Raw genomic sequence first — 22,185 nt, forward strand, 5'->3', positions numbered from 1 at the left:
CAGAACACCAAAGTTTGGGTTTATGTGACTTAATTTATATGTAACTTTATATAACTTTTATTTATATTTTCAAATGAGATGTTTCATTTATTTATGAGGTCATTTATTTATTTGTTTGTTGTTTCTATATTATAGTCATTTACTTATATAACACCAAGGTTTGGGTTTACATAACTATTTGTAACTCTTAAAGGGCAATTCTTCTAAAATCATATCTTTTTCCACCACCCAGATTTCCTTCTAGAAAATATAGCTTGAATCTAACTCATGTTTCTGTCTCCAATGATGTGGATAAAAGAGTGCCCATACAAACACTCAATGTAACAAGACATATCAGGTACAGGATCATCTTTATTTCACCCCATAGAAAATGTCAGAAACACTTAGTGATTCACAGCAACTCATAAACAATCAATATAATTCTCTTTGCTCTCCACTGAGTCCTACCTTCCCTCTTGGATCGTAGACTCAAAATACCATCCAAATGGTTATATCCCTCACAAGGGAAATTAACTTACAAATACTAAGGAGGAAACCTCTCAATATTCTGGTGAGACCCACTTTCACCCCAGCATCATAAATAAGCCTCCAAGCTCATAAATGTTTTGATTTTATATTGAAGGAAAACAAACAACATTGCTAGAAAGGCAATCTCTTTTCCTTTTTTATTTTATTTTTAATTAATGGAATAAAACAAGCATTTCCATAACATAGTATAAAAAAGATAATTATACGTGAAACAGCAAATCTATTGTATACAACTTGCTATTCCTTTTAAATATATAATAGTTATCATGTAAATTTCTTTTCCCCCTCTCTTCCCACCCAGATGGTTACCATTGTTGTTTGTTGTTTGTTAGAAACAAATTATATGTATGTGTATGTCTGTGTCTGTGTGTGTATCTGTGTTTGTGTATATATACACATATACATATATATAATTATGTCAAATCTCTAAGAATATTAATCATTCCCCAAATGATAAATTATCAAAGGATCACAATAGAAACAAAGGGTAGGGTCTAGGCCCTTCAATGCTTTGTATTTTGGCTCAGTCCCTTAGTATTCCTCTACTTTCAGAAACCATATTCATAATCATCATCATCTCCCTCAAGAGGTTGAAGCTTCCAAGAACTCTCCTTTTATTCTTCTCTCCATGACTCTAACTACCCAGGAACTCTACCTTCTCTCTCAAGAAGGATTCTTAATCTGGAATCCATGAACCCACAAATGGTTAGTAGATAGATTTCCAAGGAATCCATAAACTTTGATTTTAAATATATGTCTTTTTTTTACTATAATTGATTTACTTTATAGTCATATGTATTTTGTTTCATGCATTTAAAAGGGCTCAATAGACTTGAGCAGAGCCAAAGGACATCTATCTCTCTCTCTCTCACACATACACACACACACACACACACACACACAGAGGAATGGTTAAGAGCCATGTATTAGAACCTAGCTTCTTAAAACTGTGGGTTTCATGTAACTGAATGTGGGGGTCACAAAAAATTTGGCAACAGTAAGAGGTTATGTTACGTACACCTATTTTGTATACCTATATACTGGAGTCACATACAAATTTCTCTGGTGAAAAGGGGCCATAAGTGGAAAAAGTTTAAAAAGCCCTGCTCTATAGAAGGATGGGTCCTCAAACTCCCCAGGATCTCACGAATGACTAAGAAATTCCTTCTTTATTCTAAGGAAATCATTGTCTTCTCACACAAGAATGAAACCTACTTGTTGGCTATGCTGTAAAGTTTCTTTGATTATATTTGTATTCCTTTTAAAATAGAAGAGACACCTTGACCAAAACTCTGTCCTAGGTGATATAAATCTACTGAACGGTATTGGTCTAGTGAGGGCTTCTTAAACTTTTACCACTCGTGACTCCTTTTCACCAAAGAAATTTTTACTCCACCCTGGATATATAGGTATATAAAATACATATATGTAACCTTTTACTTAATTTGTTGCCAAATTTTTCATGACCCCCCACATTCAGTTATTTGACCCCATATGGGGTCATGACCCAAAGTTTAAGAAGCTGAACTCTAATGAATGTTGTTGTTCAGTTGTGCCTGACTTTGTGATCCCATGTAGGGCTTTCTTGGCAAAGATACTGGAGTGATTTGCCAATTCTTTCTCCAGCTCATTTTTTTTTTGGTGAGGCAATTGGGGTTAAGTGACTTGCCCAGGGTCACACAGCCAGTAAGTGTTAAGTGTCTGAGGCTGGATTTGAACTCAGGTTCTCCTGAATCCAAGGCCAGTGCTCTATCCACTGCACCACCTAGCTGCCCCTTCTCCAGCTCATTTTAAAAAAGAGAAAACTGAGACAAACAGGGTTAAGTGACTTACCCAGAGACACACAGCTAGTAAGTGTCTGAGGTCAAATTTAAACTCAGGTCTTCCTAACTCCAAGCTTAACGCTTTATCCACTGCCCCACCTAGCTGCCAAATGTACCCATAATTATTTGATTGTTTTCCCTAAAAGTAACTATCAGGAGTAGGAATCAGCATGGTTTAGTAAATACAGTACCTGGTTTAATAGTTGCAGTACCTGGAGGAAAAATACCTCAGTTCACCCCACTTCTGACAATCAATTTCAGTTATTACTATATGAGGTAAGGTATATTTTGATGGGTTTCACTGACATAGAGAACAGGGAATTTTTAGGTGCTCAGTGGATGAGAGCATTTAGGAAATGGAATTGAATGCAGGATGTGATATAGGATTAACCAGGCATGCAGCTTCAGCCCTAGGCCTGAATGACAGGTCTTGATGTGTTGGTACAACCTAGATTAAAATTGTGATGTTTAAAATCTAGTGTGGGGGCGGCTAGATGGCGCAGTGGATAGAGCACCGAGCACCGGCCCTGGAGTCAGGAGTACCTGAGTTCAAATCCAGCCTCAGACACTTAACACTTACTAGCTGTGTGACCCTGGGCAAGTCACTTAACCCCAATTGCCTCACACACACACAAAAAAAATCTAATGTGTGATCACCTTATCTGGGGTGATCAGGGGTGGGGGGGGAGGGGGAGGGCAGGGAGGGAGAACTAGCTAAGTTTACTGATAAATTCAGCAGCAATTTAGGCTTTTAAGCATTTATTAAAGTATATTAGGAGTTAGCAGAGAGAGAGAGAGAGAGAGAAAGCCCCCTTCACCTAGCTATCCATGCTTCCAAAGAGAACACGTGAAGTTCTGAAAGATAGGAGATCTGTCTACGCTGCCTGTCCCCTGCCACCTGAATGAAAAACAGCAATCCTCACTCTGTTCCCATGGAAGCTTCCTGTGGGACCGGAAGAGGGGCGGTCCCCACACACAGCTTCAAGCTAATTGGCTGGTCCATTGATTGACATGACTTATAGGCAGTGCATGAATAGACATAACTTCTGGACACCAGGCAGCTTCTGGACGCTAGTCATATGCTTTCTTTTCAGGGGGGCATTGCCCTGATTCTCACAATGTCTTTCTCAGCAGGGGGTAGCACCCTGATTCTCACACTGCCCCCTGTGCTTCATGAATAAACATCATTTCCTTACATGAAGCAATAACATTACAGATACTTATTACTAACAAAGTAAAGAGAATGAAAAGGGAGAAAAGAAATTTAGAGACTCATTAACAGAGGCTAAAGGGGGCACTCCCCTTTAGTAAGTGGACATTATAAACAGTGTATGCAATGGGGAAAAGGAAAACAGAAAAATGTCTTTTCTCAGATGATTCTTGGGATGTCCTCTGGGTGTAGTTGTGGAATGAAAGTCTTTCAAGTGTGGATGCTGATGATCAACTAACAAGCCTCAGCTGTAGAGTTCCAGATGTGATTGTAAAGTCTCTCAAGTGTTTCAGATACTGGTAATCAGATGGAAAGTTTTCTACAAAATTGATCTTAACACAACTTTAAATAGCTTTGTCAATAACCAAATCAAACAATGAAACTTCTCAAAAACATGTCTAAGGAAATTCAGAATCTTTTAGACATTTTACAGTTGTTGTCCAGTTGTTACACATGAAACATATAATAAAAAGAAAATTTGAAATATTCTATAAAATTTAATATTACTACAGAATCTAGTTGCAAGAGAAGAACAGAGATAGGAACAATTTACAATCTGTGGAGATCTTGCTGTGTGGATCGACAACCTTTTTTCCACTTTGCTGCTCTGAATCTCTACCTGAGTTGGTGATGGAGATGGAGGTGCAGAGGGAGACCTGGAGTAAGAGATATGCTATTATCTCATCAAATCATAGACCTCTCAACTGGCCAGTGTTTCTATCCCAGTATTGAAATGGGAGCTCCCCCTAAAAACACTAGAATGTAGAAATGGATAGGAGTTATTATGTTCCCTTTGGACAATGGGGGTGGATGGCAGAGCCAAAAGTTTAAGGTTAGTTAGCAACAAGAACCCCTTCTCTATTTCCCAGGAGGTAGGAGGGCACAACCTAGCTGAAGAAAGAAAGTGAAGTCATCCTGTTGGAGTTCAGAGATTGCAGAGAGGACACCAAACATGGATCCGCTAACATTTAGGAGCTCTCTGTAGGAGCAAAACATTCACCCAGATAGAAAAGTCAGTTGTCTGCCCAGTTGATCACTTCTATTAAATAAGTAGGAACACTTTGTTCTGTTTAATGTAATACGACATATAAATAAAACTAACTGAGCCAGCCAACATAGCATGCTGAAAAGAGTACCAGTTTGAGAGTCAGAAGATCTGAATGGGAATTCTGGCTGCACCACTTGCCTTGGGCAAATAGCTTAACCTCTAGAAGCCTAGGTTACTGTGGACACAAATTGAAAAGCTCAGATGAAATAGTCCATAAGACATCTTCCAGCTTTAAAGTTCTTTGATATCTGTTCTTAGGAATAGATTTTGTTTTTCAATCATAACACTGATAATAACAACATTTATATAACACATATTTTCAAGGTACTGCACACTAGACGATTTGCTATTATTATCTCTTTTGAACCTCACAACAACCATGAAAGTAATTCCTATTATTATCCTCATTTTACAGATAAGTAAATTGAGGTAAACTGAGATTAAGTGATTTACCCAAGGTTACACAGCCAGTAAGTGTCTGAGACTGGATTTGAACTCAAATCTTCCAGAGCCAAGGCTCTATCCCCTCTGTTGCCCAGTTTTCTCCTAGTTGTCATCCACGATTTCCCCCCTGTATTCTATCCCTTCCCCTTTCCAAGTGAGTCACCTCTCATGATAAATAATTTCTGAAAGAAAAAGAGGAGATAGAAGAAGAAAGTCTGTGATTCTCATAGATTCACTTAACTGGCTCTACAGAAAGTTTTATGGTTGTAATCCACACACGCATCCATGGAATCCTTGTGGAAAGTCAAGGGAACGAGCAGGCTTTTTCAAATTATATTCTACATCAGACCACATTTTTACAGTCACTCAGCTGATTGTGAGGTTCAGAGACTTCAAGATTCCACTGGACTTATAGTTTGTTGATAATAAAAAGTATTTGATTTAGTAGAGCAAAATAATACCTCAAGGGCCCTTCCTCCTTTAAAGATGATTCTAATAAAATATTTCCTATGCACATTTCATCTGAGAATGTACAAGTCTTCTTAAAAGAAGGAAGATAGCTTTGTTTGATAATCCTCTATAAATATCAAGCAAAACAGTGAGGTATTTGGTAACCAGAGGTGTTTTCCAATCTCATGGAAGATGGCTAGCTAATAGTCAGTCAATAAACATTTATTAAGCACTTACTATGTACCAGGCACTGTGTTAATCACTAGGGATTTAAATAAAGATAAAAAGTCCCTGCTCTCAAGGAGCTTAAAGTCTAATGGGGGAGATAACACTGTGATTTCATTGGTATAGGACATTTTCACTCAGGAAACCGTTTATCTTAATTTGGGGGTGGGTGAGCACAATAAAAGAGGACCTGATAACCACACATAGTCCAATACCTCTTCCCCCCAAAAATGTATTCACACCAATTGGTGGAAATTGAGCTGGCTAGCTTAAGCAGCACAATGGAACTCCATACTTGATTCATGAATACACAAAATTTCCTACACAAACAAGAGAAATTCAGAGGAGAGACAGCATCTGCCCCTCCTTAACCCCCAAAGGGACCCACTTTTATTCCATTCATATCCATTAAGCTGTTTCTAAGAGATATGCCATTAAAGGAGAGGAATAAGAATGCAGCTTGACAAAGACCAAATGTCAGATGGGCAAAGATTGGCGAGCTAATAGAGACCAGAAAAAAAAAATTAGCAGTTGATTTTAATCTAACTTGTCCTTTATTCCCCAACAATTGAATAAACGTACTTATTGGATTCAGTGACTCCCAGAAAAGGGCTTCTTAGCACTAAAACTCAAACCAGAATAACAACACCTCTCCCGAGGAAAGAAGTCTATGGAAGAAAAAGGAACATGACTTTTGACAGTTTTCTCTTAGGGTGCAATTTACATTTGATATGCTAACAGATTTCCCTCATGAATATACCTTTATGTTTCAAGAATATAATTAATATCCACATAGAGAAGTATTTTGGGAGCTGAGGGGGGTGGGGGAAGAGTGGGTGGAGGGACAGCTGGGGCTGGTGTGATGTGGCAGGTATCTTTGTTGCTATGTGGACTGTACTCTCAGGCACTCAGATCTCACAGGAAATGGGGGCTATACCAAACACCAGATCTAAATGTGCCTTTGAGACCTGTTTGTGACTACTGTATTTCTTGGAACGTAGTGTTCTTCTAAATTCTCACCCCACCCACATCCCTACTTGACTGCATAAAACAATTCTTTCAGTCTTTGCCCTGGGCATACATTAGGCAATGGAACTCCTACAGCCAGGGAAAAAGCTGTGGCAAAAAAAAAAAAAAAGAGGAACAGAACAAACAAAAGAGGTGAACCCCCAAGAATGTCACTCGGGTGACCAGCCAAATGACGGCACAGCAGAGACATTTTCCAGAGGACATGAACATCTAGCAAACCTCCTAACTGAAAAATGTTCAGTTCTGAGAAGTATAAATGCCTGTCTGTGCTTTGCCCATTGAAACAGACTCTTATAAACCTCTCCAAAAGGATTTCGTTTTAAATTTACAGAGCCATTAAATATTTTGGAGGGCAACTATTTTGGTTAGTATCTTTAAAAAAAAACTATTTCCAGAAAGCTGTATAATTGTCTGGTGCTCAATCTGTCAGTAAATGAAACCTTAGTTACTTCGATTTTATTAGGGAAATGGAGTTAAGGGCCAACAGAATGACAGCTGGCTCATCTCTTGCTTCCCCATGAATATCCAGTTTAAAATAGTATTAGCATAACTGGCACTAGCCCTGGCTTTCAGAGTGATGGTCTACCTAGCAGTGGGCCTAATTGGATAAACATATAGAATATTTCCATAATAGTATAGTGTTATACCAAGCGTTACAAGATTTCCAGAAGTATTATGGTAGAAAGAGTGCAGGAAAGGGAATAAGACAAATCTGATTATATTTCCAGCTCCATTACAATATGTGTTGGAGACCCTGAGCAAGCTATTCAATTTCTTTGTATCTCTTTCCCCCATCTGGAAAATATATGCCTGCCTACCCCTTTTTGTTTCACAGGTAGGTCTCCCTTTATGTGTAAAACAGCAAGTGGTGTATGTATTAAGGTAAATGTTGAACAGTGTGAAAATATTATAATAAAAAATGTACCTGAATGATTTATTATGCTTGCCTAGACCCATCCTAGTAACCTCTGTGGAGCTGACCCTGGCTCAGTAAGGTTATGTTACTGACAGATCCCAGCAAGCCAACAAGACTAAGAGCATGGTTCAAGTGACCAAACAAGCCAAGAGTCCCGTACTTTGGGGAAGTCATGCCTGTAAAATTTCCAGAAGTTGGTGTGACCACCAAACTTAGGAAGAGAGCAAAGAGTATAGGAGACAATTGGCCCGTGGCCAAGAGTGACTGAGGATGCAGCCAGCAGACACACTTGAACAGTTCAAAAAGAAGAGGGTGGAATGGAAGATACAAGAGTGTCGACTACCCTTCAGGCCATTCCAACGAGCCTAGAAGTGGTGAATGAGTAACAAGGAGTGGTCAGGATCCTGCAGAGCCCAGGTGATGAGCCAGCCAATCTAGGAAACGGACAGAGGACAAGATCAGAGCTATTCTACCTGGTTATGGAGCAATACATGAGGGAAAAAAGCCAGATCAGTGGATCAGTGGAACAAATTCCAAGTCCCCCCATCTGATTTGACACTGATCCTCTGGGACTCCCTAAATAGAACAGCCTTAGAGATGCTTGCTGGCCCTCAGTGTTAGTAACCAGGTCTGGATTTAAGCATCTAAACTGTGCTCCTGGAACATCTGGATTTGGGATGTGCCTTATATTGGCTCCTGATGCAGGCAGACACCACTACCAGTCACTTTTCTTCCAAGGATACTGCTAGGATACCCATGAAAAATCCTAAACCTCTGACCCTCTGAAGTTCACAAGGTCCTCTTCTGGTCTAGGAGACTGTGGCTCCTTTCTTCCCCCTCTCCAACCCCAAATTCCTTCTGAGGGGCTTAGCTGAAAATGTTCTTTCACATCCTCCTCCTCCTTTGCTGGGGAAGCAGGTATGTGAGTATGGAACATTTGAGTGTATATGGATCTTTTTGGATGTGCCAATCAGTTTTGCTTATTTTTTTCCTTATTCTTTCTCTTTTGCTTTTAAGAACTCTTGTTTTATAGGATGGCTCCCTGAGAGAGGAGAAAGGGAGGAATACAAAGGAAAATTTAGATGATATAACAACATGTGAGAGCAACAATTTTTTTTAAAAGAATATTTAATGAAAAGGTGAGGTACCTGAAGGATAATTGGAGAGAAAAGTCTGCTTATTTTCAGGTCATATTAAATCATGGATTTCAGGCTAGAAGGGAACTTCAAAGTCATCTGCCCTAGATAAAAGTCTAAGACCAGTCAAGCTGCTAAAACAGAGAAGTCACCAGTGATGTGTATGTCTATAGTTAAAATGGTGGCACTGTCTCTCTGTAATTGTTTTGATTTAATAATACAATATCACGATTACCAGTCTTAAAAGGCTAAGTTGTTAGGAAAAAAGAGGAAATCCCAGTAGTGTATAGGGATCATAGAGTTAACTGTGGAAAGGACTTTAGAGGGCATCTAGTACAATCTACCCAGAGAAAAGTGATTTGTCCAAAGTCCCACAGGTGGAAAGTATCAAAGCCAGAATTTGAACCCAGAGTGTCTGACTCCAAATTTAGCATTCTTTCCACTAAACTGGTACCATTTTGAAAGCTATTTTAAAATACTACACAATCTTGGTCTCTTATTCTCAGATTTTTAAAACCTAGGAGCTACAGACAGTGAAGGGGAAAGAGGCTAGTCTTCCGAAAAAGACAAATAAGCCAGAAGGAGAGTTTCACTAATATTCTGTCCCATTCAGTTAAATAAATATTGACAAATATTAAAGCCATAGGAGTTTTAGAAGTTAAGGTCCCAGGACCTGTCCTCAGAGTTTGAAGTTACACAGGTAAAGTCAATATAATAGGGGAAAAAAGAGCACTAGCAGCAGCCTACTAACCTCCATGGCTCCCTATTACGTCTAGGACAGAATATTAAGTTATCCCTTTGTTTGGCAGGTAAAACTCTTCCTATATCCCTTTCTTATCATTTCAGTTTTCTTACACATTACTCAGGCCTAGGCCTACTTACTTTTCTCCATACATGATGTATGATGTCCCACCTCCATGCTTTTGCACTGGCTGTTGTTCCTGCCTGCAATGCTCTCCTTTCTCACTGATGAAAATGACACCAATGGAAGTTCCAGGTCTGTGGGGACTGTTAGTGGTTGTTGTTCATCCTTCGTGACATCACGGGTGATATTTTGGCTTGTGCATGAATTGGATTTAAATGAAGCAAAGTTACACAGTCATCAGCCTCACTCTCTCTTCCTGAGTCATTGAAGTCCAAGTCAAACTGACCGGTGATGGCCCAGTATGCAGTGGGTGACCTTGGAATCTTCAATGCCTGACCAAACTCTAAGTCCTCCACAGCCACCTGGATAGCCCCCTGGAATAAACTGTTCTCATCTGCCCATTCTGCTGGGAGGAAACCTTCACAGGCTTGGGGTAGACATCCCCCTAATTCACCAATGGAGAGGGATTCTAATTTATAGTAGAGAGAAAAGAATTATGATTATCATCAGACTAGTTATGTCTTTTTAGGTAAGTCACTTCTCCATTCACACACATATATACATACGCACACAATCTATGGTGATATAATTGGTTTTCTTTATAATCTTATATATTTTATTTTGTTTTTAAAAACATTAGTATAGGGGCAGCTAGGTGGCCCAGTGGATAAAGCACCGGCCCCGGATTCAGGAGGACCTGAGTTCAAATCTGAACTCAGACACTTGACACTTACTAGCTGTGTGACCCTGGGCAAGTCACTTAACCCCCATTGCCCTGCAAAATCAAAAAAACAAACAAAAAAAAACATTAGTATAGTCTATAAGTTTCACCAAATTGACAAATGGGTCCACAACTTTAAGAAGGCTAACTTCTGACTTAGTTTCTTCACCATAGAGTAAATAATTTTATTCATTTGTAAAATGAAGATAACACCTGCAGTACCTATCTCACAAGGTTGTTGTGAGGCTTTAATTAAAATACTTTGGAAAATTGCACTAAAGAAATATCAGCTATTATTTAGATCAGGGGTTCTTAACCTGGATTCTAGGTTACAAATGAGAAAACTGAAGTTATAGAAAAGTTAAGTGACTTGTCTTGTTCCAGAACTAAGATTCAAACCCAGCTCTTTCTGGTGTGAAGTCTAGTACTTAATTTACTCAATCTTAGTGCTTTTCTCAGATCCTCTTGTTACAAAAGAATACTGTGTGTGTGTGTATGCATGCTGAGTGCCTATGTACTGTGCCACTTGGTTCCCATGCAGGCTAAAATTATTTACTCACTTTTTGGAGGAAGAGGAGGAGGAGGGGGTTGGGAGGAAGAGGAAGAGGAGGAGGAGGAGGAGGAGGAGGAGTTATTTATCTATGTCAGAACTTCAATTAATTGAAATCTCTTGTTAAGTTTTGGTAAGTGGAGGTTTCCCCTGCTACACTCACTGGAAACTTTCTGTTTTATAGATGGGAGCACCTGTTTGTGGGCAGCTTGGTCTTAGGACTTTGTCACACTGAAGGTGTTCTGTCTTTCACCTCTTGCACCCCAATTAGTCAGCCATTCAGCCCATGGCTGGGATTTTACTATTTTGTTCACAGGTAACTCTTATTCATATCTTAGATGAGGAAATTTGGGGAAGAGCCAGATGGTGGTTGTAGCTTTGAAATGTCTTTTAGAAGCAAGAAAGGTTTGCTCCTCCCAGGTAAGGTTTAAAGGTAGAAAAGACCTTGGACCATATGCAATATCTGGCCAAGACATATGTATTGATGAACCAGTTCAATGGAATGTCCATCCAAACGCTTACTACAAAAATAGTTTTCATCCATCAGGTTTTCCTTGCTCTGTCACCGAACAAAAAGGATAGAACTAGTAGACAGAGTTCTCTAAGAGTCATGGAGAGCTTGGTGTTTCCCTAGTGAGGGATCTCTGCTATTGGGCAGAGTAAATAACCACTGAAGTTAGTGTGAAAGTTACTACATCTAGTTCATATTTTAGAACAGGAAGAGGAAAGTGTCCAGCAGAGCCACCTTGTATAGATATAAAAAGATACAGCCAATTCTGAAGATGAGAATAGCTAAATTTAAAGGGGAAAAATGCTCATCATCAAAAAGATGGCCAAGTGATAAACTTTTTGACTACAACAATTCACTAAGAACATCTACTCGATCATAAAAAGTTGTCATTTGTGTGATTACAGTAACTATCCATCTTACTGAAATCACGGTACTTGGACTATTAATGTGCTACTTAAATGCCACTAAAGGATACCAGCTAGAAATCCTCCCAGAACATTAGGAATAATACTACATCATGGCATCAATGGAAATCACACTCAATATCTCCCAAAATGATTTTAAAGGTTCAGCTGATCCACTTCTTAGGCAATCTTGACAATTCTAACACGATACCCACATACACTGACTAGGAGGTATCATCCCATTTGTCATGGAGAAGGTCATGTGCTTTGCTCAAACTGATCCAGCAATTAGAGGAGGTGCTTAGGTTTGAATTCAGAAACCCCGAGCTTCCATTAGCAATACTTGCCACCTTCTGACATCATCTTACAGTTTAATATTTTCCATTTCAAATTATCCATTTGTGTTAAACAATCTATTTCAATCCCCTTTTCTTATGGGTTCAGAGAGCATTCGTCTTTTGTGATCCGTAAGTCCTCAAAGGGTCTTAGTAGGACTCTACTATAGGAGATTGAAACCCTAGGTATAAGTCTCAGTATCCAGCAAAACTAGAGAGTAAGAAGAATGGCCTCATTATGTCTAATTATAACCACTCAAATAGCATTTAAAATCATAATATTGCCTTCCTCAGATATACAGACAGAAACTGGGATTGAAGGCTTCAGAGGAAGAAGAATGAAAGGAAATGGAAAAAATTTCCAGACTGTTCCTCCAAGCAGATTGGGTCCCACCCAATATTTCTTTGTGTAAGTCTGGGTGATGTGGGAAGGGGTGGAGAGGGGAGGGAGCAGGGAGGAAACTGCCAAATGCTCAAACCTTATGCTGTGGAAATCGGTTGGTCTTAAGAATAACTAGTATTTGGAGAAATGAAAAAAAAAACTCTTTTGAAGATATGATCCAAGTTTTTCAAATTCAAAAAGCAGCTGAATACACAAAGTACATTATTTTGATAACTTAAACAGCCAGAGCAGTCCACAGTATTTGTTACCCAGAATAGAGTGGATACCTTTCAAAATTCCTTTGATTCCAGGGAAAATTCCTGGTCAAAGTGCTTTAACACTTCATTGGACTTATTGGGCAAAATCGAAAGTATAAAGTGATTGTATTACAACAGGGAAGGACTTTTGAAAATTGCACAGGCCCCAAAACAATGCTTTGGGAAGGGTGGGTTCATTCCACTGCTAACAATGGGGGGAAAGTAAGAAGGACAAGACTAGCATAATTCAAAACAAGCACCTTCCCGAGCCAGTTCAGTCCAGCCCAGGCCATCTTCTTCTGATTGCCTGAGATCTGACTGTAGAGAAGTTATCAAAATAGCAGGTTTGAAAAACGTGAGAAGTTCATTGATTTGAGAAATCTACTGTGCTGAATGGGGCTCTTGGAAGAAAGGCTCAGTAGTGTGGAAAAAAACTGGGCCCTCAGACTCTCAAACAACATTCACCTCTTTCCTGCTTTAACACAAGAGTAATCCTTTAATGATGGTGGTCATACAAACAAGTGTTCATTCATTCCCTACAGCTTCAGCCCCTAAATTACCTTAACTCTGTGGATCTGAGAAAGAAAGGAATGAAAGGGATCCACACCCAAGAAGCATTCCACCTGATAAAAGCTTTGTGTTTGTTGTCTTTTCATTATATTTTGGACCTGTGGTTTCTTTGGTTTAGGGAACTGCCAGTGATAAAACTCCCCTGATAGATGCAGATGTGCACCTGGTCTATAACTTGGATTGGGTTGGCTGGGACATTGAGAGATTAAGTGATTTGCCAAGAGTCATAGAGCCAGTTGACGGGTCAGAGACTTGAACTCAGATCTTTCTGATTCAGGCTCCATGCTACAGCACCTTTTATGTTGTGTAAATAAGACAGTAGTAAGGATTTCTAGATGAGGCTGTGTCTGCCACTCATTGGAGCTACTGGGCCCTGGGCAAGTGGTCTAACCACTGAGCACTACTAGACAACTCTCTTAAGACTTAGTTATAAACCAATGGACAATTTGTGTTAATAGGAGATTTCACACCAGGAGTTTCCTGTACCAAAAAAGAATTGTAACTAACCTACATTATGGAGGCAATGCTAGCACTATAGTAGTACAAGTTGAAAAATGAGAAATTCACATAATTCTGACTCTGTGTATATAATGCATAATCAATCAATCAATGAACACTGAAAAAGAAGCACTCTAATAGGGGAAAGAACATGCAAGCATGTACAAACAAGCTTACGATAAACAGAAACTAATCAACAGAGGGAATTTACTAGAGCTCAAAGGAGTTGGGAAAGGATTCCTATAAAAGATGAGATTTTATCTGGGACTTAAGGGAAGCCAGGAAAGTCAATAGGTAGAGTTGTATGGTTTATTTGGTATTTTCTCCTACTAAACTGGCAAGTTATTTGAAATGACCAGTTGCTCAGGCATCCTGCAGACACAGCCTGAGAATGCTTAGATCTTCGAAAAAGACTCCACCCAGTGGAATAGGCTAGAGAAAATGAACAAATGTTCTTTACCTACATTATCTCATTTGGTCTTCACAGGAGCCCTGGGAGGTAGGTCCTATAGGTCTTACTGTCCTTTTATTGATGAGGAAAATGAAACTCAAGAGAAGTTAAGGGACTTGCCCAGGTTCACACAGATAGGTACATGTCAAAGGTGAAATTCAAACCCAATACTTGTCTGACTATAAGTCCAGTGCTCTTATTATTTCATATTAACAATAGTCCTTAGTATTGGTAGACATGTAGACTGTCTTTTCATTGTTCTTCAGCTATCTTAAAACATTCCAACAGGAAATGCAACTTTGAACAAGGTCCCAAAAAAAGTGAGTATAATCTGCTTCCAACTTGATATTTTTGTTTGTTTTAGGTTTTTGAGTTTGGTTTTTTGTTTTTGGCTCAAATGTGTGATTTCATCTGGGTTTGACTTCCCAGGAAGAAAACTGCTTTGACCAAGACTAAGAATTAACTTGTCCTGAGTCACTCAGCCAGGATGTGTCAGAGATAGGACTTGATCTCAGGTGGTTCTGACTTTGAGGCCAGTCTTCTACCTAACATGCCACATTTGCTGCCTCTCTTAAACTGTGGTGATCATAAAATATTATGTACTAATCACATACAATGATTTGACTAGGCCCTTTAAATATATACATTAAGGCAAATGGATCACTAGAATATAGAATTGTAGATATAGAGCTAGAAGGGACCTGAGAATCCATCTGAAATCTACCTTCGTTTTACATACAAGGAAACTGAGTCCCAGGGAAACTTAGTGACAGCCATTGTCAGAGGCGGAAATTGAACCCACATCCTCTGACCCAAGAAACCAGTATTCTTTCCATGATTAGAAAAAGCTGAAGGCTACCATCTGAACATTACAAATGAGTATTTAAACACATCAGGGGTCCAGGATTTGGTCAATGTGAAGGATCCTTTTACCAACTTAGACTGTGACCCCCCTCAACAACTTATTCTACTTTGGCTCGACCTGTTGACAAGCTGTCCAAACTTAAATGGGTTGGTCCTCAGATGACAAATCCATAGGCTGACAATGTGCTTATACTCATACATAGCCTCCTCAGCTTGGTTGGGCCTGTCAGAGCTTGCACTTCATTGGCATGGCCTCAGAGAACCCAGTCACCTCTACCCCATAAAGACACATCAGAGTAAAACCTCAGTCAAGTTTTATTTGGAGCACAGGGGATTTTACTTATTTATTGGAGCACTCTTTAGTAGGGTAAGAAGATTTCTTTATGAATAAATAATGCATATTAAATTTATTGCGAATAGACACTTCCACAGAATACTGATCATGGTGCAACCTCTGAATCTGCATTTTCTCTCTCTTTCTCTTACCTCCATAACTCATGAAGTTATGTTCTTTTTTTCCCCCTCCACCTCTATTTTCTAGATATGTATCATTTACTATCCCTTTGGGATCTTGGACAATTAACTTAGCTTCCCCTGGACCTCAGTTTCCTAGATGAACTCAACTACCTAAAATGACCTAGATGAGCTCAAATACCCGTAATGACTTGCATTATCTACCAGATGTCTCGTTGTGAAGAAAGTACTTTGGGTATATTGTAGATTGTGTGTCAGAAGTCATGACTTACAACACATACTTAAGATGATATTCAAAGTACTCTCCATAACAAGGTGAAAGATAGATAATTCAAGCCTTAGCTAAGGTCAGAACAGTTCTTCAACATTAAGGCCACAAAATGACAATTTTTTTGGTCACAGAAACACTCAAAAACTGTCTACTAAATCCATAGAAGTGCTTCCTTTATGCATTAGTGGAGAATATCTCCCCACAAACAAGATTACATAACCTTGAAATACTGTGGGAAAACATCAGCAGAGTAAGTATATTGAGGTGAATATATTGAGGTAGTGCTAAGGAAATCACAGATTTACCAACACTGGTAAATTTCTAGTCTATTATCTCCATGATAAGCTCCATTAAGTTCTAGATTAGATGTTATTAGATTCTAGTCAATAGATGCAAGTGAAGCAAAGAAACAAAATATACACATCCTTCTACCAAACCACCATTTGCATCATGAAAATTTGTGAGATGTGATACCTATGATGATATAAATGGAGAGAACAACAACGACAAGAAATTAAATGAAATGGAATATTGTGTAATTATGGCCAAATTTGGCCTCACAAAAAAAGTTTAGAAAATTGTAACTCTCTTCCTTCTTCATAAAAGTAAGAGGCCAGAAGCATATACATATGCTGATTTGTTGGTTTATGTAAATGTTTTTTAATCTTTGTTAAAGGGGATAATTCATAGGAGATGAGAGGTAATTTGGTTTTTTCTCTTCTCTTCTTTTTATTTTTTCTTGGTAGTGTTTTATTTTCTTTTCCAATTACATGTAAAAATTGTTTTCAACATTCATTTCTGTAAGATTTTGAGTTCCAAATTTTTCTTCCTCCCTCCCATCCCTCCCCACTCCCCAAGACAGCACACAATGAGATATAGGGTGTATAAATGTATGTGTATGTATATATGTATGTGCATATGTATATTTACATACATACACAATCATGTTATACATATTTACATATTAGTCGTTTTATAAAAGAAGAATCAGAACAAAAGGGGAAAATGACAAGAAAGAGAAAATAACAACAACAAATAAAGTGAAAATTGTATACTTTGATCTGCACTCAGACTCCATAGTTCTTTTTTCTGGCTGTAGAGAGCATTTTAACATCATGTCTTTTGGAATTGTCTTGAATCATTGTATTGCTGAGAAGAGCTGTCTTTCACAGTTGATCATCACAATGTTGCTGTTACTATATACAGTGCTCTCCTGGTTCTGCTCACTTCACTCAGTATCAGTTCATGTAAGTCTTTCCAGGTTTTTCTGAAATCTGCATGTTTATCATTTCTTAAAGCACAATAGTATTCCATTATATTCATATACCACAACTTATTCAGCTATTCCCCAATTGATGGACATCTGATGGGAGATAATTTGAAAATGAATTTGTTCTTTTAAAAAAAGAAAGCAGTCCTGGAGTCAGGAAGACTTGAGTTCAAATCCGGCCTCAGACACTTAACACTTACTAGCTGTGTGACCCTGGGCAAGTCAGTTAACCCCAATTGCCACATCAAAAAAAATTTTTTTTTTAAAAGCAGTAGGGGCAGCTAGGTGGCGCAGTGGATAAAGCACCAGCCCTGGAGTCAAGAGTACCTGAGTTCAAATCTGGCCTCAGACACTTGACACTTACTAGCTGTGTGACCCTGGGCAAGTCACTTAACCCTCATTGCCCAGCAAAAAAAGAAAAAGGAACAAAAAGCAGTAAAAAGATCGTTGGAATGGGAATTACAAGACCTAGATTCCATTCCATTCATTACTCACTAACATATAGTTCTTTAATTTGAAAAAAATCATTTCTTTCTGGGCCTCAGCTTCTTCAGCTTACTCATTAAAAGGTTAGAATAAGTTATTATCAAGATACATTCTGGCTCTAAAGTGCTATGAAACTATTTGTAGTTCAGCCATAGTATTGTTATCACATGCAAATGTAGAAAATTGTAATATTAGGATAAAGAAAAAACTACTATTCATAGTCATAAGTCATTATTGATATGTTCTACATGATATGCTACCATGAATGGAACAGATTTGAAGCTGATTTATATTTTATATCTTCAAAGAGGGGGTCTTATAAAGATCAACAAGTTGTATGCTATTCTTATGGAAAGGATGCAGAGGTGTAGTCTAAATGATGGTATAATTAGGTGAAACTAGTACTTTATATAGTATTTTAAGGTTTAAAGAGTTTTAAATATATTATCTCATTTGGTAAAGGCATATTGCTTATTAAATTTGTAGATGATACAAAGTTGGAGAGGATTTCTAGCACAGAGATGCAGGATCCAAAAAGATATCAACAGATATGTGCATTTGCCTAAACATAATAAAAGAAATTTAATAAAGACCAATAAAACATCTTGCCTTCAATTTTTAAAAAGTCAGCTTCCTAAGTACAAAAGGGGAGACAAAACTAGAAAGTAGTTTGTATGAAAACAGCCTGAGAGTTTAGTGGGTTGTCAAGCATGTTGTAGATATTCTTTTTCAGGGATGGGTTACATTAGATGACCTCAAAAGTCTCTTCCAGTCCTAAAATTACATAAACTAATGGATTAGGAGAAAAGTGTTCCCCCAAAACCATGTAACCACAGAATCTCAGAATTGGAAGAGACCTTCCATCTCTGGACCTTATGACATCAGCAGCTATGTAGTCCCACCCATACCGAAATAAGAATCCCCGCTACAACAAAGAGTAATCCAGCCTCAACTTGAAAACCTGGAGGGAAGGAGAAACTACTAGCTAGCCCCAGATAAATAAAGTCCAGTTCAAAAACAGCCTCATGCACTTGACAGTTGTGTGACCCTGGGAAAGTCACTTAACCACTGTGACAAAACAACTCCCTAGAGTTGTTGTGAGCATCAAATGAAATTTGTAAAATGTTTAGCAAAATGCCTGACACATAGTAGGCATTTAATAAATGTTCATTTCCTTTCTTCCTTCCTCACTATTATTTTTTGCCGCTATTTGTGGTAGCTCTTCCCTTGCATGTTACATTTCCCTCACATGTTACTGATATATCAGCCATTGCTTCAATTCAGCTGCACCCATCCATTCTCCACCATTTATATATCAATTCCCTCCTCTGCTTATGTTACAAGACTCCAGGTAGTTTCTAAGAAGACAGACCAGATTTGAAAGGAAACTTTTTTTTTCCCTAGGAAGAGGTCCAGCCCAGTCATTGGGTATCAGCCCATCTGTTCCTGGCAGTAATTATTTAAATCTGAGTCAGACGTTGTCAGTAGCAAGCCTCTATTATTTTATTTGAGCCAAGATTTAAAGATGAGGAAGTTCAACATTTTTGCAGGGATTTTAAAAAAGTAAAGATGCATCCCAACGGTAACCAAACTAAACCTAATACTGATGATGCCTTACCACAGAATTCCTTCCTTCATAACCTCTGGGCACAAATAGCCTAATTCCTGCATTTCAGAAACATATCACCTCCATCCAATGCAAGGGACACAAATCATCTGAATGAAACACATAATCTTAGCACAGTGACTACTACATAGGAAGCCCCTAATAAATGCTTTTTGATTTGACTTGAATGACAAGGATTATTGTTCTTTTCACCTTGTAAATTGAACCTAGGTATCATTGAACCAAACATATAATGATGAGGTAGATAATTAGAGTTTACTTCACCTAAAAGTAATTAAGGAGGTGGTAGGAAAATAAAAACAGATGTAAACCTACTTGAAAGTTCTAGGGCTCTACTTTAATCCAAGAGAGTTTCAGCACACTGACTTTATTATTTTTGTTCCTTAAAGAGAAAGGGATGAACAACTATATAAAATTTCTGATGGAGTTGATTGCAAACTTTGTCATCCACCTTCTGGAGGCTCATCCCTTTGTCATGAATGATTGGAAAGGTCAAAATGGAAACCAACCCTAGAGCTTAGAGTACCCTTCTTGAAGTAGTTTCAGGACAGACCAAAACTCTGTAAAACCCAAGAAATAAGAGGTGTTGGTCCTGGAAGTTCAACCCACACTGAACATCAGTGAGAAGCCAGTTCTAGAATAGCATCCCATGAATGCCTCTGACTTTTCTGTGACTTCAACTAAAGTTTAAACCAAGAATCTAAAAACAAAATAAAAGCAAATGACAACAACAAAAAAACTACTTCAAAGTGACTGTACTGAAAAGAGTTTTCTGAGCTATTATCACATCAACTTCAATAGCATAAGGAGAACTGGATGAACTTCTTCAAATCCCATTTCTGATGCTAACAGCCCATGTGACCGTGGGTAAGTCACTTAAGCTCCTTGTTCCCGTAAATTAAGGAGTTTGGACTCTGTGGCTTCTGAGATCGCTTTCAGTTCTAAATCTCTGCTCAGTGAGACAGTATGAAGCAGTGATTGAGTTCAAATCCCTCCTCAAACCAGCATGCTGGCTGTGTGACCCTGGGCAATTCACATGCTATTAATAGCATCCTCAATTTATAGATGAGTCTGAGAGGCATTAGGTGCCTTGCCAAGGGTCACCCAGCTAGTAAGCAGCTGAGAGAAGATTAGAACTCAGGTCTTCTTGACTGCAGGATAAACCCTCTATCCACTAGGTCACCTACCTCATTCAGTTACAAGCCTGGGGAGAAAGGGCAGGTTTCTGCTAACTACACAAACACAAAGGAAGTCACCCAGTGGGGTCTGTGGAAGAGAAAACGCTGTTTCATTCCAGAGAGGAAAAAAAATCGGCAGTTGGGTAAGGAATAGTTAATAAGAAATGCGCCTCTCTCACTGTGCACATTACAACAAAGGGCTGGCAGCTCCCTGAAGGAAAAGGGCTTGTGTTCTGCCGTTCAACTTGTCAGTCAACTCGTGCCAGCACCCCGTGCGTCTGCCTCCCCAGCCACACCCTCATTACATGTGTCTGTCTGGCCTGCTCTGTTCATCTGTTCAGAGGCGCTCCTGACAAGCCAGGATTTTCCCCCTTTTTCTCTTGCTGTGAATTAAGAGGAAGATCTATTTCAGCCTAGTCTCTCTCACCCTCCCTCCCCTTCGCTGCCACCACCACCACCACCACCACCACCACACCCCATCAGAGGAGCAGGAGGAGGAGGAGGAAGAAGAAGAGGAGGACGAAGAGGGGGCTTCTTACTTTATGTAGCTTCACATTCATTCCTTGTTTACAGTTTCCCCGACCTCAATCTCTAGAATGGAAGAGACTGAACTGGTGAAGGAGAGACTCCAGGCCATTACAGTAAGTGCTTCCAGTTATAACTCATTACCGCGGTTGCTTAGAGAAAAAGAGAACAGTCATGGCTTGCCCTTAAAGTGCCGAGCTGCTGCAAGGAAATGATCAGAACTGTCAGATGGAACTGACAGTTAGGGGCTCTGTCGGGCTCTGTTAACTCCTGCTGCTGCTCGGACTTCAGGACCCACAGGCGCGGGGCGAATGCTTTTCCCTCAGCCTGACATTGTGCCTTTAAGTAAATATTTTTAAGGCAGGTTGCTTAGATATCGTTTTTCTCTTTCCAGGTTAAAAAAAATAGTCTCTTCCTAGACTATGTTTGAAGGACATTGGGTCCAAAAAGAAACCCTGATCCCTCAATTAGGAAACTTCTTTAAACAACTAATAGGGGAATGGGGGGGGGAGGGTAGGTATGGGAAGGGAGTAAAAAAAAAATTATTTTTTATTTTAAATGAGAGAAAAACACACAGGAGACCTGTAACTTCTTCTATGATATAAGAGACTGGAGAAAATAGCATGGATTTCACACCAATTTTATCACCCTTAAGCCTGGCATTAAACAAGAAAAAGGAAAGGGGTTTTTTTAATGTATCAAGTGAATTCAAAGTTATCAGTTTCCAGTAGTGGCTGTGAGTTGAATAAGAATTCTAATAAAGGAATGCAGTACATGCAATGGATTTCAGAAAATATTTTCTCTATTATCAGGATAGAAATTGGTTTGTATTTTAAAGTTTGTTCTTGAAGAAAGGTCATGACAGGAAGTATGAGCCTTAGGTGAGCCAACTTAGTTTTATTCAACTTTTCATTTGGCACTAACCTTGGGAAACCGTGGGGGTACCATTTATCATGAGCTACAGTCATGAGCTACTATTTAATTAAAAGATGTATGATGGGTTGGGGGCTGAGAATTAACATCCTAAATGCTTTCTCATTTTAGTACACTGAAATTAGCTGTAAAAAAAAAAATTGAGCATTTTTTTTAAATTATCAATGCTAAGCCCCTCCTGGGGTGAAAATGTTTTCTTTTGTT

At 38.9% G+C, this 22,185-nt stretch overlaps 1 protein-coding gene and 1 long non-coding RNA gene across 3 annotated transcripts in view; one reads left to right on the forward strand and one right to left on the reverse strand.

The window, feature by feature from the left end:
• Window positions 1-21,276, reverse strand: part of LOC122725334 — a 128,081-nt gene extending 106,805 nt beyond the window's left edge. Inside the window, exon 1 of the long non-coding RNA XR_006352724.1 lies at window positions 21,063-21,276. This is a non-coding gene — a long non-coding RNA (uncharacterized LOC122725334). The remainder of the gene's footprint in view (window positions 1-21,062) is intronic.
• Window positions 20,720-22,185, forward strand: part of PALMD (palmdelphin) — a 74,179-nt gene continuing 72,713 nt past the window's right edge. The window contains exon 1 of one of the 2 annotated variants that reach the window (XM_043962397.1): window positions 20,720-21,164. In XM_043962397.1, coding sequence (XP_043818332.1) covers window positions 21,120-21,164 — 45 coding nt within the window. In that variant the 5' untranslated portion in view covers window positions 20,720-21,119. The remainder of the gene's footprint in view (window positions 21,165-22,185) is intronic. The other variant, XM_043962398.1, reaches the window with a different exon arrangement.

Source organism: Dromiciops gliroides, chromosome 4 (assembly GCF_019393635.1).
Source record: "Dromiciops gliroides isolate mDroGli1 chromosome 4, mDroGli1.pri, whole genome shotgun sequence".
NCBI lineage: Eukaryota > Metazoa > Chordata > Mammalia > Microbiotheria > Microbiotheriidae > Dromiciops > Dromiciops gliroides.